Source organism: Glycine soja, chromosome 7 (assembly GCF_004193775.1).
Source record: "Glycine soja cultivar W05 chromosome 7, ASM419377v2, whole genome shotgun sequence".
NCBI classification, from domain to species: Eukaryota; Viridiplantae; Streptophyta; class Magnoliopsida; order Fabales; family Fabaceae; genus Glycine; species Glycine soja.
In genome coordinates, this window is record NC_041008.1 from 4,698,348 (window position 1) to 4,711,956 (window position 13,609).

Consider the following 13,609-nt stretch of genomic DNA (forward strand, 5'->3'; position numbering starts at 1 on the left):
TTTGACACAATTACTTTTAAATAAAATTGACCCTTTTGCTATTTTTCTTATAAAAATAGATAAGCCAATTACCACACTTATATATTAGCCTTCAAAATATTTTTTTTTTTATAGAATCCTTCAAAATAATTAAATTATGAGAAAAATGATTATGCATTGTCAGGATAAATTTTTTTACAGAATCATTTAATCATAATTTATTATAAATGATAAATTTATTGATTTTTAAAATAATTTATAATTGAATGTGAGTATTCGTGAGATATGAGTATTAAACTTATTGACTTTCAAAAAAGTTAATTCCTTTTGTAAACCAACCAAACTGTTAAGAAGCGACATTATCTGAGACAACTACTTTAAGTTTCCAACATTTGAGGAACTCAAACCCAAAAAAAAAGATCTGTGATGTAATGAGGCAAGTGAAGCAGACCAGACCAAAATCCTCATTGTACTTGAAATCCCAAACCTTCACTATGCACACATGGTGTTGCACCATTCCTCAAAGCCAACCCTTTTCCTCTACAACAAGCTCATTCAAGCCTACTCCTCCCATCCCCAACACCAACACCGATGCTTCTCCCTTTACTCCCAAATTCGCCTTCATGGCTTCCTACCAAACCAACACACTTTCAACTTCCTCTTCTCTGCATGCACCTCCCTTTCTTCCTCTTCCCTTGGCCAAATGCTGCATACCCATTTCATCAAATCAGGCTTTGAACCTGACCTCTTTGCAGCCACTGCTTTGCTTGATATGTATGCTAAAGTGGGTACTTTGGAGCTGGCACGCAAACTGTTTGATGAAATGCCTGTCAGAGGGGTGCCCCGGTGGAATGCTATGATGGCTGGGCTTGCAAGATTTGGTGATATGGATGGAGCTTTGGAATTGTTTTGATCGATGCCTTCTAGGAATGTGGTGCCATGGACAACCATGATATCGGGCTACTCGTGGAACAAACAGTATGACAAGGCTTTGGGGTTGTTCCTGGGGATGGAGCAGGAGAAAGGGATAATGCCCAATGCAGTAACCTTGGTAAGCATTTTGCCAGCTTGTGCAAACCTTTGAGCACTGGAGATTGGGCAGAGGGTTGAAGCATACGCAAGGAAGAATGGGTTCTTTAAGAATTTACGCGAGCAATGCTGTGTTGGAGATGTATGTAAAGTGTGGTAAGATTGATGCTGCTTGGAGGGTGTTCAATGAGATTGGCAGTTTGAGAAACTTGTGCTCTTGGAATTCAATGGTCATGGGTTTGGCTGTCCATGGAGAATGTTGCAAGGCCCTTGAGCTTTATGATCAAATGCTGGTAAGCAGTTTGGTTGGCCTTGTTATTAATTTCCTCTGGTTAAATTATTCATTTGGTCCTTATAATTGTCTCCATTTTATGTTTAGTCGCTATACAAGAAGACTGTAAGTTTGAGTTCTTACACGCATAAAAAGTTGAGTTTTAACTTTTGACCCCTATTGATAATACCAAAGAAAACTTTTTGGCTGTATAAAACCGCTACAAAAATTTTCTGGTGATGATAAACCATTACAAAAACTACATAGGGACTAAAACTAATCATTTTCTCATATAGGGACTAAAGCTTAAAATGAGTATAACTATAGAAACTACGTGAATAGTTTAACCATTTCCTCCACAGATGTCATAATAAACCCTTTTAAGGCCGTGATTTTGAACCTTGAGAAGTTGTAAATGATACTGACCATGTGTGTCTGTGTCACTGATGGTGCCAGGGAGAAGGAACTTCACCTGATGATGTGACATTTGTGGGGCTCCTCTTGGCATGTACTCAAGGAGGCATGGTTAAAAAAGGCAGGCATATCTTCAAGTCAAAAACAACATCCTTTTACATTATTCCCAAACTAGAACATTATGGATGCATGGTTGATCTCCTAGGCCGTGCCGGGCAATTGAGAGAAGCTTATGAGGTAATACAAAGTATGTCCATGAAACCAGATTCAGTGATATGGGGAGCTCTATTGGGAGCTTGCAGCTTCCATGGTAATGTTGAGCTGGCTGAGATTGCAGCTGAGTCTCTCTATTTGTGCTTGAGCCTTGGAATCCAGGAAACTATGTCATTCTTTCCAACATTTATGCATCAGCTGGCCAATGGGATGGAGTTGCAAAGCTCAGGAAAGTGATGAAGGGAAGCAAAATTACAAAGTCAGCTGGACATAGTTTCATTGAAGAGGGAGCTCAACTGCATAAGTTCATTGTGAAAGATAGATCACATCCTAAAAGCAACGAAATTTTTGCCTTGCTTGATGGAGTTTATGAAATGGTAAAGCTTACTAGAAGTGCATTCGAATGTCATCTGGATCTTGATTTGAGAAACTAATCATAGAGATTACGATTAATCATAGTGGATACCCCAAAATTGCAAACCTGAAATTTTCCTCCATTCCCATTTTGGCCAAGCAAATGTGTTGGCATTTAATCACTTTTTAATACTCACACATTCAAATGAAAAAAAATAAGAACAAATTGTCAAATTAATCCTTAAATTACATTTGCTAGTCATTTTAGTACCTAAAATCAAGAAAAGGAAAATTTAGTCATTGAAATTAGCAACTATTTCTTTCAAAAATAAAAAGCAGAAATTAACATATCAGTCATTTTATTAAAACACTTGTTTTAAAAATAATTTTCAAAACTTGCTAAATTTTGTGAGAAATTAACTGGTAAAATAGCATAAAATAATATTAGAAAACAGTTTTTAAAGCTAAAAGCTGAAAAAAGAATCAAACAAGCCCTAAGGTTTTTTTTTTATAATTATAGGAATTAAATTGACCGGTAATTATAATTTTCGAGATTAGTTTAATGTATTACTACTCAGTAAAAATTATCCATTTTTGCACAATAACAGCCTATCAAGCTTCATGAAATATATTCTATGAAAGGGTTTAAAGGCAGATTCACAATTCCAAAAAAACAATTGTAATTTCTTAGCCTCTTTATGCAAGATAAACTATCTTTAGAATAAAATGAAATCGTTCAATATCATTATTATCAAGACATTATAATCACTCTTTCAAAAAAAAAAAAGACTTTATAATCAACTTTACGAATGGCCAAATGTCACTTCTTTTTAGTTAGCAGCGATGACGGGGTGTGACTGGGGAAAATCACCATCAATATTTAAAAAACAAAAATTGTAGAAAGCCTTTTTTTTTCAACTTGCATTTCCCTAACTAACGACAAAAAAATGCATTTTCCTAAATACGTCACTTGCAAGTATTATGCTATGCCTACAACTTTTTTTAATGTATATTTGAAGTTCAGTATATCAAAATATAAATAGAACTGCCTATTTCTTTTTTCCTTTGACTCAGCATTTAGATTTTTCTCAAAGGAAAACGTAAAAGCAATTGAACAAAATGTTCATAAAAGATATTTACTGTAATAATCATAAAAAGTGACAAATTTCTTGTCATAAAAAAATGAGCTGTAGTTTTCCTAAAGGCTAGAGAAAAGAATATATCAAAGAATTTGGCTTGATACTTCCATTTATCATCCTATATCTCCATCTTTTATTGCTTTCTATAGTGGCCATGTACCTGATTCTTCATGCTTCTTTCTCCTTAGTCAACAACCTTCTTTGACTCCTCACCACTAACTTTAGAATCTCATCAATAAGAATAACAGGTGCTGATATCAAAAGTACCATAAACCACTCATTCAAACTAAGTGGAATAACACCAAAGACTTCTGCAAGGAATGGGGTATAGAGTATGAGGCAATGGAGTCCAAATGATATTGACATGGCCACCAAAAGCCAAGGGTTCCTCCAAGGTGGTAGTTTCCTCAAGCTATTCTCTTCTGAGAGGGCATTCAAAGAGTTAAACATCTCAATTGCCACCAAGACTGAGAGAGACAGAGTCATGGCCTTTAGTTTGCCAACTGAGAAATAGTCACAAGGATTTGAAAATGTGATCAATCGGCCCCCAGCAACCTCAAATGGAGCAACAGTGAAATTAGACCATGAGGGACACTCCCCCCAGTTACGAAGCTGGGACAATTCTATGATTGTGTGACCATCACTCACAAGATTGATGCCAAGAAAAGATGCTTGAGTGTACCACAAGACAAAAATGCCAACTGTTGCTAGTCCCACATAGGAACCAATTACCTGTCACGAGCACTAGTTTGGTTACCATGTGATAAATACTAGACTAAATTATGTATACATCAACATTTTACACGATCATCTAATAGTCACACATTGACGTGTATAATTAGTTTACTAACTTTCACACTAACTACTTTAAAAGTTATACCTATCATAATTTCTTATCCGTTGATCATGTAAAAACTTTTACATTGACATTGCATAAAAATTAAATTCTAAATTAAAGATGTTTAAAGATCCGGGTTAACCCGTAACTCAATTATATTAAATTGGATTTATAAAGTGTTTGGATCGAATCTGATCCAGCCCACCCGATCCGATTATGAACGAGTTAGATAACGGGTTATATTTTTTAAACTCAACTCAACTCATACCATATAATTTAATTTATTATATATATAAATTAATTATTAAATACAAAATACATTATTAATATTTAACTCACATGATTTATTAATTTAAACCACCTATGATTTTTTCTTTTTTTAAGTCATTTTTACCTCTGTTTTAATTTTGTTTATATTTTCACATGCTAATATCATACTTTATTTATATCTAAAATAAGAATATTATATCAGCATTATTAATTATATTAATTAATTTTTTCATAATTTTTTTTAATGTATTTAGTCATTGTATACTTATAAACTCTAGACAAAAATAAATTATTGTTTTAAAAAAATTATTTTAATTTTTTTTTAAAATATTCAAACTCAATTAATCCAATTCAACCCAACTTGTTTCTGATTAAGTTATGTTGGGTCTGTATAAAAAATTACACAAATTCAACTCAAGTTTTAGATTTTTGATCGAGTTAAACCTACCAGATAACGGAAAAGAACCCAAGAACTTATTAGAGGATCATCACTTCTGCGAGGTGGCTTCTGCATTATATCAACATCGGCAGGGTTAAAACCAAGAGCTGTAGCAGGTGGACCATCAGTAACCAAATTCACCCACAGAAGTTGCACTGATATCATGCATTCTGGGATCCCTAGAGCAGCAGTCAAGAATATGGATATTACTTCCCCAATATTGGATGATATCATGTACCTGAAGAAGATTGAGTAAATGTGAAGAACTGGAGTAGATAAATCAAATTCAAAATGAAATACCAAGAAACATAACATACCTGATAAATGATTTCATGTTATTATAAATAGAGCGACCCTCAGCAACAGCTAAAACTATGGTACTAAAATTGTCATCTGCAAGCACCATGTCTGAAGCTTCTTTTGCAACCTGTTGTGTTTTAGTAGACAAGGTTATTGAACTTTTAATCAGAATGCTAACAAGTCCAAGTAGACACATATCAAGTCTCACTTTATGCTGATGTTTCTATAGAAAAGAAATAGGAAATACTTAGATACTGATCCTTAAGGTTCTTTTAGTGTTGCTTTTCAATCAAAATTGGAGTTTCACCTTGGTAATTTATGTTGACACTTAATACAAACCTTGGTTACACTAATTACTAAGATGAAACTCCAATTCTGATTGGAAAACAGCACAAAAAGTATTTAAAGAACATTTGTCCATAGAAATATACATCTCAACTTATTATGACAATACTAACATAAATACAATGCCACAAGAGAAGAAAAGAAGAAAGAAATGGAAGGTTATGATATGAGTATGACATTGACATAAAACAAAGTTTCACCCCACTATAGCAAAAGTTATGTTACCTCTGTCCCAGTTATGCCCATAGCAATCCCTATGTCGGCTAGCTTAAGTGCAGGTGCATCATTCACACCATCTCCAGTCATTGCTACAATCTCCCCCATTTCCTTCAGTAGTCTAACAATTTCTTGCTTGTGTCTAGGCTCAGCTCGAGAGAAAACCTTGCCTCCAGGCCTCAACAATATTTTAACTTGTTCTGAATGAGAAAGAGAGATGAATTCCTTACCAGCCAAACTTTGCCCTGTGAGATCCTCATCTTTAGAGAACAATTTAATCTCCCTACAAATAGCCTCTGCTGTTGACTTATTATCTCCAGTTATTACCATAACTCTAATGCCAGCTTCCTTACAATCCTCAATTGCTTTGTGAACTTCCTCACGAGGAGGGTCCTGATCAAGGCAAATAGACATTATTATGAACTAAATGAATGTCCTCAAAAAGTTGCATCCTAAAAGAGTGATCATTGATTGATCCATAGGTAATGGCACAAACTTACTCTTAAACCAACAATGCCAACAAAAACTAGATCACTTTCAATGGATGAGTAGTATGTTGGATCAAGCAATTTCTTGTGAGCAGGGTGAGTGTCAGCATAGTAGTCTGAAAATTCTCCTAATTCATCGTTATAAGCGAAACCCAAGCAACGCAATCCCTTTGAACTCATCTCCTGGAGCCTTCGAAGAAGTAGTTCCCTACATTGATCATCTATTGGAACCAAGGATCCATCAGCAAGTTGCACATGTGAACTACGCTCCAGTAAACTCTCAACAGCACCCTGTGATTCAATTACTTTAGAACTTAAACAGCAGCACTAGATGAAACCAGGCATAGGAAAAGGTCCCAGTTTGTGAATAGGGAATATCAAACAACTCTCAATTTACTCAAGGAGACATTTACTATTAACGCCAGATAAAGATAATCTTTCTACCTATTGAAACACACCCCTCAAGTTAAGAATTAATGAGACACAAATCAAAAGCCATAATGTTAGTGAAAACTGAAAAAGGTGAGTTCAAGAATTAAAAAGCGAAAAATAAAACACAGTAACATCACGCAAAGAAAGTAGTAATCATTAAAATAATGTATGACACAAGAGACAAAGATATCACTATCAAAATTTGAATCATAAGAATTCAATAATCAGGCTCAGCATCACAAACCCCTTTTGGCCCCTTTCTGCCCAACGTGGAAATACAGTCAAACCACGTTAACCTTTCCATTTCTTACTTGTTTTAGTAAACTTCACATGCCATTTCTACTTGTCTAAGTAAATTTAACTGGAAGCAAAGTAGAAAACATACTAAAATCCTGAAAGATCCTTAGGATATATATCTTTTAGCTAGGCAGCAGAATATCATTTTTTTTTTTTCAAATGATACTAAATGGTTTATATAAGGCCCAATTATAAATACGTATTGTAAGTATGCAACTTCCTGTGCATAGTAATACGCTTCAATTCAAACAACTGTTGATCATTTGTTTTCTGATAAAGGCCAAAGTGGAGATAAAGCATCAGATCAAGTCACCTTGACAAGAAGCCGATTTTGACCATTTGGTTCACGAACAATGACACTCATTGACTTCCGAATTCGATCAAACTCCAATGTAGCTACCTTTTTGGATCTTTTATTCCACCACTCACAGCATCCTGTACAGCAAAAATTAAACAATACTTTGTTACTCCTAGCACCATAGCACTTAGACAATTTATTCACCTTCCATAAAGTTAAGTCCTTCTGCTAACCTAACTTCACCATAGTGTTGCCATTCATCATGTTGTTTGCAGCAAGTTCTGTATTATTGCGAATTTTGTTCCTTGCCTTTGCATCTGGAACTCCCATTTTTTCAACCAAAACTTTGAGAGCAGCTTCAGTAGGCAAACCAGTGGCTCTAAAAAGGCGACCATCGAAGTAAATCCCAGCATCATTACATAAAGCACATATTTCAGCCATGACTTGCAAATTAGCATCCATGTTATAGCACCCCCAATCAAGAATTCCCCCATCCTTGGGATCATAAGTTGTGCCTTCAACACTAATGAGTCTAGAAGCAGTGGTTTTCCCTCCCAAAGTAAAGAACTCTGTCACAGCCATCTGATTTGTTGTCAAAGTACCAGTTTTGTCTGAACATATAACAGTGGTACATCCCAAAGTTTCCACACTTGGCAGCTTTCTCACAATTGCATTCTTTTGAGCCATTTTCCGCGTTCCGAGTGCTAAACAGGTTGTGATAACAGCAGGAAGGCCTTCAGGAATTGCAGCAACAGCAAGGGAGACAGCAATTTTGAAATAGTAGGTACACTTTTGGAATGAAAAATTGATGTTTGAGGGCCATCCATCCACAACTTCCCAAGAAATGAAATTCTTGTAGTTAATAACCCAAACAATGAGACAAACTAACCCAATTGCAGTGGTAAGCCTGTTACCAAACTCATCCAGCTTCTTCCTCAAAGGGGTGTCACTCTCCTCCTGAGAAGCCTCGTGTATCTGCTTATGTATCTTTCCAATTTCAGTGTCCATTCCTGTGGTGATAACAATGCAAACACAACTCCCATTGACAACAGTGGTGCCTGCAAACACCATGTTCTCTTTAGCCTGCAACTCACAGTCATCCAAGAAAACAGGATTTGTCCCCTTGAGAACCGGCATTGCTTCTCCGGTTAAAGAACTTTGCTCAACCCTCAACGTGGAGGTTTTCAAAGCCGCAACTCTCATGTCAGCCGGTACCTTATCTCCAACATGCAGCTCCACAATATCACCAGGAACAAGCTCTTTTGCAGGCAAATCAGGCACAAAATAGCCGTCCCTTAACACTTTTCCAGACTCACTTTGCAACTCTTTGAGAGCTTCAAGAGCCTTCTCTGCATTGTTCTCTTGCCAAACCCCAACAATGGCATTAAGGACCAAAATTAGAATTATCACTAGCGGCTCCACATATGCCTCGAATCCAGACTCCCCTGAGTCACTTCCGTGAAAGTAAGCCAAGAGAAATGATATGAAGGCTGCAGCCAAAAGTATCTTCACCAGCATGTCATCAAATTGTTCCAACACAAGTTCCCACAAGGGTTTTCCCTTCTCCTTTGCTAGCTCATTCATACCATACTTCTCGTGCCGCTTCTGAACCTCATAGGTACTCAGACCCTTGTCCAGTTTCACACCATACTCTTTCAAACACTGTTCAATAGACCAGGACCATGCAGGGAATGGTTTTTCCTCCATTGGAACCTTCATGTGCTTCTCCAAATTCACCACTGAAAATTATACGTTAAATAAATGTCATAACAACCAAGCACAAAAAAGCCGTATCCCACATGCTGTTAAAATTCACAACATTAAAGCACTCCCTTAATAGATCATAAACACTAGAAAATAATCTCAACGATGTTATCTTGGACAAAAACACAAGAAAAAGAGAGAGAGAGAGAGAGACAGAAAAAAAAAGGAAAAAAATAAAAAAGCAAGTCCTGTTTTTCAGGAAGTAAACTAACAAATTTTTGTGAGGACATTATGGTACATGAAAAAACATCTTATGGGAACATCAAATCAAGACAAATTGCATACCTTATCCCTCATATACACACACAGACACAAACAGCATAAATTTGGTTAAGTAACAAAGATGGAAAAAGCAGAATTTGTACCATTAGAAGAAGCAGACAACGTTGAATTGTGTTAGCTTGGAAACCAAGCAAAGCTAAGGCCTGGAATTTTCTAAGATGCTGTGGGGTGGAAATCCTTTCGCCCAAGAAATAGAAGTTGTGAAGACTGAGGACTAGTTACTGGTCAATTGGTCTTTTCTTTGAACACAACTTTGGATAAATTGTCTTGTGTTGTGGGGTTAGGAAACTCCTTCATCTCTCTAGAGAATTTTAGAATTTGATACCTTTAAAATTCTTCTTCTTTTTCAGTGTAAATTATAACCAGTGCTCAAGTCCAATCAATTACTTTTGAATTTTCTAAAGGGGTGCGTGAGACGTGAGTTGGAATGAACTGCACACCCCCACTTTCTTTGCTTAATAGTATTATTAACCGCAACGTTACACATTTTCAAATTTGTTTATATCTTTAATTTCATATCACACTCTGCTTTAAATACATTTATTATACTTTTATTTTTTATATAATACATTTATTATGTCGTTCAAAACTCTTCCTTCAAATTTAATGTAATTATATATTCATGATTCAACTTGAAAAAAATGTAAATTATATTAAACCCAAAATGATACAACAATAAACAGGGATACCCTGTAAGAAAATCAAAAGTCTCCCTAATAGAAGAAGACTTATATCAAGATGCTAAAACAAATGCAACAAATACCTTGTCTAAGAAACTTAATCTTTCCTAATAATCTCTATTACAGAAAATTGATAATCTTAAAAAATCAGCTTATTTCTAGACAGTCAGATGCAGTAGATTGTAATTGTTATAGTGAGTAATTTTTTTTTGAACACCTGATGTGGATCTGCCCCTAATTAAAGAGTCAGTAATGCATGCGCGGTAAAGAAGTGAAACGCCTGCGAAAACGAGTCAAATCATCACAAATGTGAGTTCAAATTTGAAGAAATTTCATACAAGAAAATAACAAATCAGCATTTGACTCAGCTTCATCTCGTTGAAAATTCTCAAATAGTCACCTCTGAATAATTTAACTATACATTTATTATATATACTTGCATGTAATATTTCGTGAATACTGGCAAACGGCTTTGTTGCTTAAGGATTCGTCAAACATATTACAAATGAGAATAGTGATTAAAAATGGAATGATATTAATAGTTAAAAGATCTGAACAAAAATATGATTAAAAAAAGGATACATAATCACTTTTATTTATATTCACTGAATACATTATTAAAATATAAAAATATAAAATTTAATTTTCAAAAAGATAAAAAGTACAATAGATCTATTCTCTCATAAGTTACCATATTTTATTAAAGGGTGTCTGAAAGGTTGGTGTACGCGGTGTATGCAGGTAATGGGAGGTCGAAAAACAAGTACACAACAACATTATCAATCTGAAATGGTAGTGTGCTGTTTTCTAGTTCTATTTTATGTGGGGGGATTGACTTTTGAAATTTATAATAAATTTAGCTGACGTGTTTGACAAATGAAAAATGTATGTATTTTTAATAAAATAAAATCATTTATAACATCTTTTGACCAAAAAGATAGTATTAAGTAACTTTAAGAAATTAATTGAAATGCACCAATAACTTTAAGATATATTTTTTCCACTTTTAATTTCCTCTCATATACTCATAAAAATCTAATATTCATTGTCATTTATTATTTGCAAATGTTTCATTTTAACATTGTCGTGGCACGAACTGAACCAAATGCAAGATGGGCCAATATCATTTTCTAAACAAAGATTAACTAAAAAAAAAAATTAAAAGAATACTCTAGAGTAAGTTTTGACAGAAACAGGTTCCGTGTGAAATTGATGAACATGTTTTCGTATTAAGCGACATTCTTTGTTTTATTTTCACTCTTGCATTCAGCACGTGGTAATAGCCCACAGCAAACATGTTCCACTTTTACTACGAAAAAATTGATTCAATATTTTCCTTAAGTCTTGTTATAAAAATGCTCTACTATTAAACTCGTTTGATCAAACAACAAAAGCATATGATTTTTTAACGTATCACAAAAACATATGAAAATTAAATTAATGACAAATTCATTATCCTGGCAATTGGGAACATAGCTTGAACCTTTAATAAATTAAAAAAAGCTCTTTTATATGCAAGTATGATTATCTCTTATACTTTAAAGACACGAGTGCTAGCCTGCTAGGCTATGTGTTAATGTCACAATTATGACATCTTGTGCAATTGTAACAACGAGCGTGTAATTATAATTAGCAATAGCTTTATACGACCGAAGCTTGATGGGGGAAAAAGATGTTTGTTAACCCTTAAAAAGTATGCAAACTCCTTTCTTTATTAACCCTGAACCAACCTAATAATACCCACTTCTTTTTCTTTGCTTTCTCTTCTTTTTAACCTTCTTTGTCTTTTTTACTCTCTTTCTATATTTATTTTCATTAAATATGATTTGGTCATATCAAACCCAGATAGTGAGATATATTTAATATTTGTCATGTATAAACTTTTTCTACTGTGGAAGCTTCGATGTAATTTCCTCTTTCCTTTTATATCCATGATGTCTATTTCGTGCTTTGTGCTTCGCATATACAAAGCTGACCAACTACACTTTGCTCCGTCTAGTTGTATTCTTAACGTTTCAAATTAAAATAACTTTCATCTGACTTTTATCAAGGACAAGCAAAATGCATATGCCACAATGTCAATATGTCATCTTCAAAAAAATTCAAAATCTTTTGTCACTTTAGAGTACATAGGTTAACCAATGGAAGTGTTTGTCATAAAGTGGGTTTTGTTCGGAAAAGAGATTAAACGGAAGAGTAAAAAGACTTAATGATTTTGTTATGGCTAAATAATAATGACAAAAGATTTAGTTATTTTATGGATTTCCATACTTTAATAAAATTTTCAAATAGATTCCTAAATATTTTTCTTTTAATTGGATCCTTTAACTTTTATTTTTTTTCAATTGCGTCCCTTTGTCTAATTGACTTCTGAAAAAATAACTGTAATCACTTAGTTAAAGGTGTAAACAGTGAATTGGTGTTTATAGAATTTATTGTAAGGATAACTCAGTTAATTGTAAGAGATTTCTACAAAATTTTGACATTTTCATATCAATTAACTCAACTATTATTTTACAATTCTTTGATTCTGTAGAAGGTTTAAAGGTTTAATGAAAAACACATTTCCCTTGTGATAATTGTGGAATCACTCCTTTGTTATTTGAAGGCATTTGATCACCTTTCTCATTTTATTTTTCCTTTAGCGAAGACCTTGTCTCGTTTAGTGGGTGAGACCCCATGGCTTCATGTCCAAAAGGCTCTTAGCAAATCTATTTTAATCCATATCAATTACATGCAATTGAATCACTTTAATTAGTATTGATCTATTTGATATTATGGAATACATCTCTTTCCTTAAGTTTTTGGCATATTGTCTCTCGTCTTTCACTTTAATTCTTCATGCTTTTGGTAAGTTCGGTCTCTAAGTCAAAAGGAAATATAACTTTCCAAGTTTACATAAATATGGAATTCAAGCAGCACTATTCAATTTTTTGGGACTGACACCTTTACATTGATATTATCAGGATAGCACCAAACTTAAAGATCTTTATCAATTTTTTTTAATTTTACCATTTCCTTGGAATTAGGAATACAATAAATATACACATCTTTAACTTAAATGAATTACTTTTGAAATTAGTACCTTTATTACAATGAACATAGATGATACAGTAAAGCCTAACTGATTGATAGATTGCAAAGATTTATAAGCTTTTTCAATACACTCATTAATAATGACATAGTACCCTAATTGTGTTGGTTAAACATGAAAAGGGAAAAATCTCAAGTTAAATATACGAATTTCTATAGAGATTCAATTTTTCTAACCATTTGATAAACAATATAATATAAAGGAAAAGGTAATACAACAATAAATCAACTACTTTAAGACCTCAGAACAAGCATTATTTTGTCTCAGCTCCACAAGTATTTTGTAGTTGAGCCATAACTTGCCCACCATACAACAGTAGATTATGCATGAATCTTTGTTGTCAATTCAAATCCTCTATATAATTCCTTGATGTCACCTTACATGCAACATCTAGAGCCCCATTATATTGGGCAAGGCCAGAGGATCCTTGCACCATCAACTTTGACCAATCTAAATATCATTCAATC

At 34.0% G+C, this 13,609-nt stretch overlaps 1 protein-coding gene and 1 pseudogene across 3 annotated transcripts; one reads left to right on the forward strand and one right to left on the reverse strand.

The window, feature by feature from the left end:
• Positions 1–323: 323 nt before the first annotated feature.
• LOC114419248 lies at positions 324–2,393 on the forward strand (annotated as a pseudogene).
• Positions 2,394–3,361: 968 nt separating this feature from the next.
• Positions 3,362–9,701, reverse strand: LOC114418286 (calcium-transporting ATPase, endoplasmic reticulum-type-like). 3 transcript variants are annotated; one of them, XM_028383552.1, is made up of 8 exons: positions 9,452–9,701; positions 7,556–9,061; positions 7,338–7,459; positions 6,308–6,586; positions 5,817–6,200; positions 5,264–5,373; positions 4,956–5,184; positions 3,362–4,131 (listed from the first exon to the last, which is right to left on the reverse strand). In XM_028383552.1, the coding sequence occupies exons 2-8, from the start codon at positions 9,039–9,041 to the stop codon at positions 3,568–3,570; spliced, it is 3,174 nt and encodes a 1,057-aa protein (XP_028239353.1). In that variant the 5' UTR covers positions 9,042–9,061; positions 9,452–9,701; the 3' UTR covers positions 3,362–3,567. The 3 variants fall into 3 exon arrangements, with proteins under 3 accessions (XP_028239353.1, XP_028239355.1, XP_028239354.1); XM_028383554.1 differs by lacking the exon at positions 9,452–9,701 and adding an exon at positions 9,372–9,436; XM_028383553.1 differs by lacking the exon at positions 9,452–9,701 and having other exon boundaries at positions 7,556–9,309.
• Positions 9,702–13,609: the final 3,908 nt, after the last annotated feature.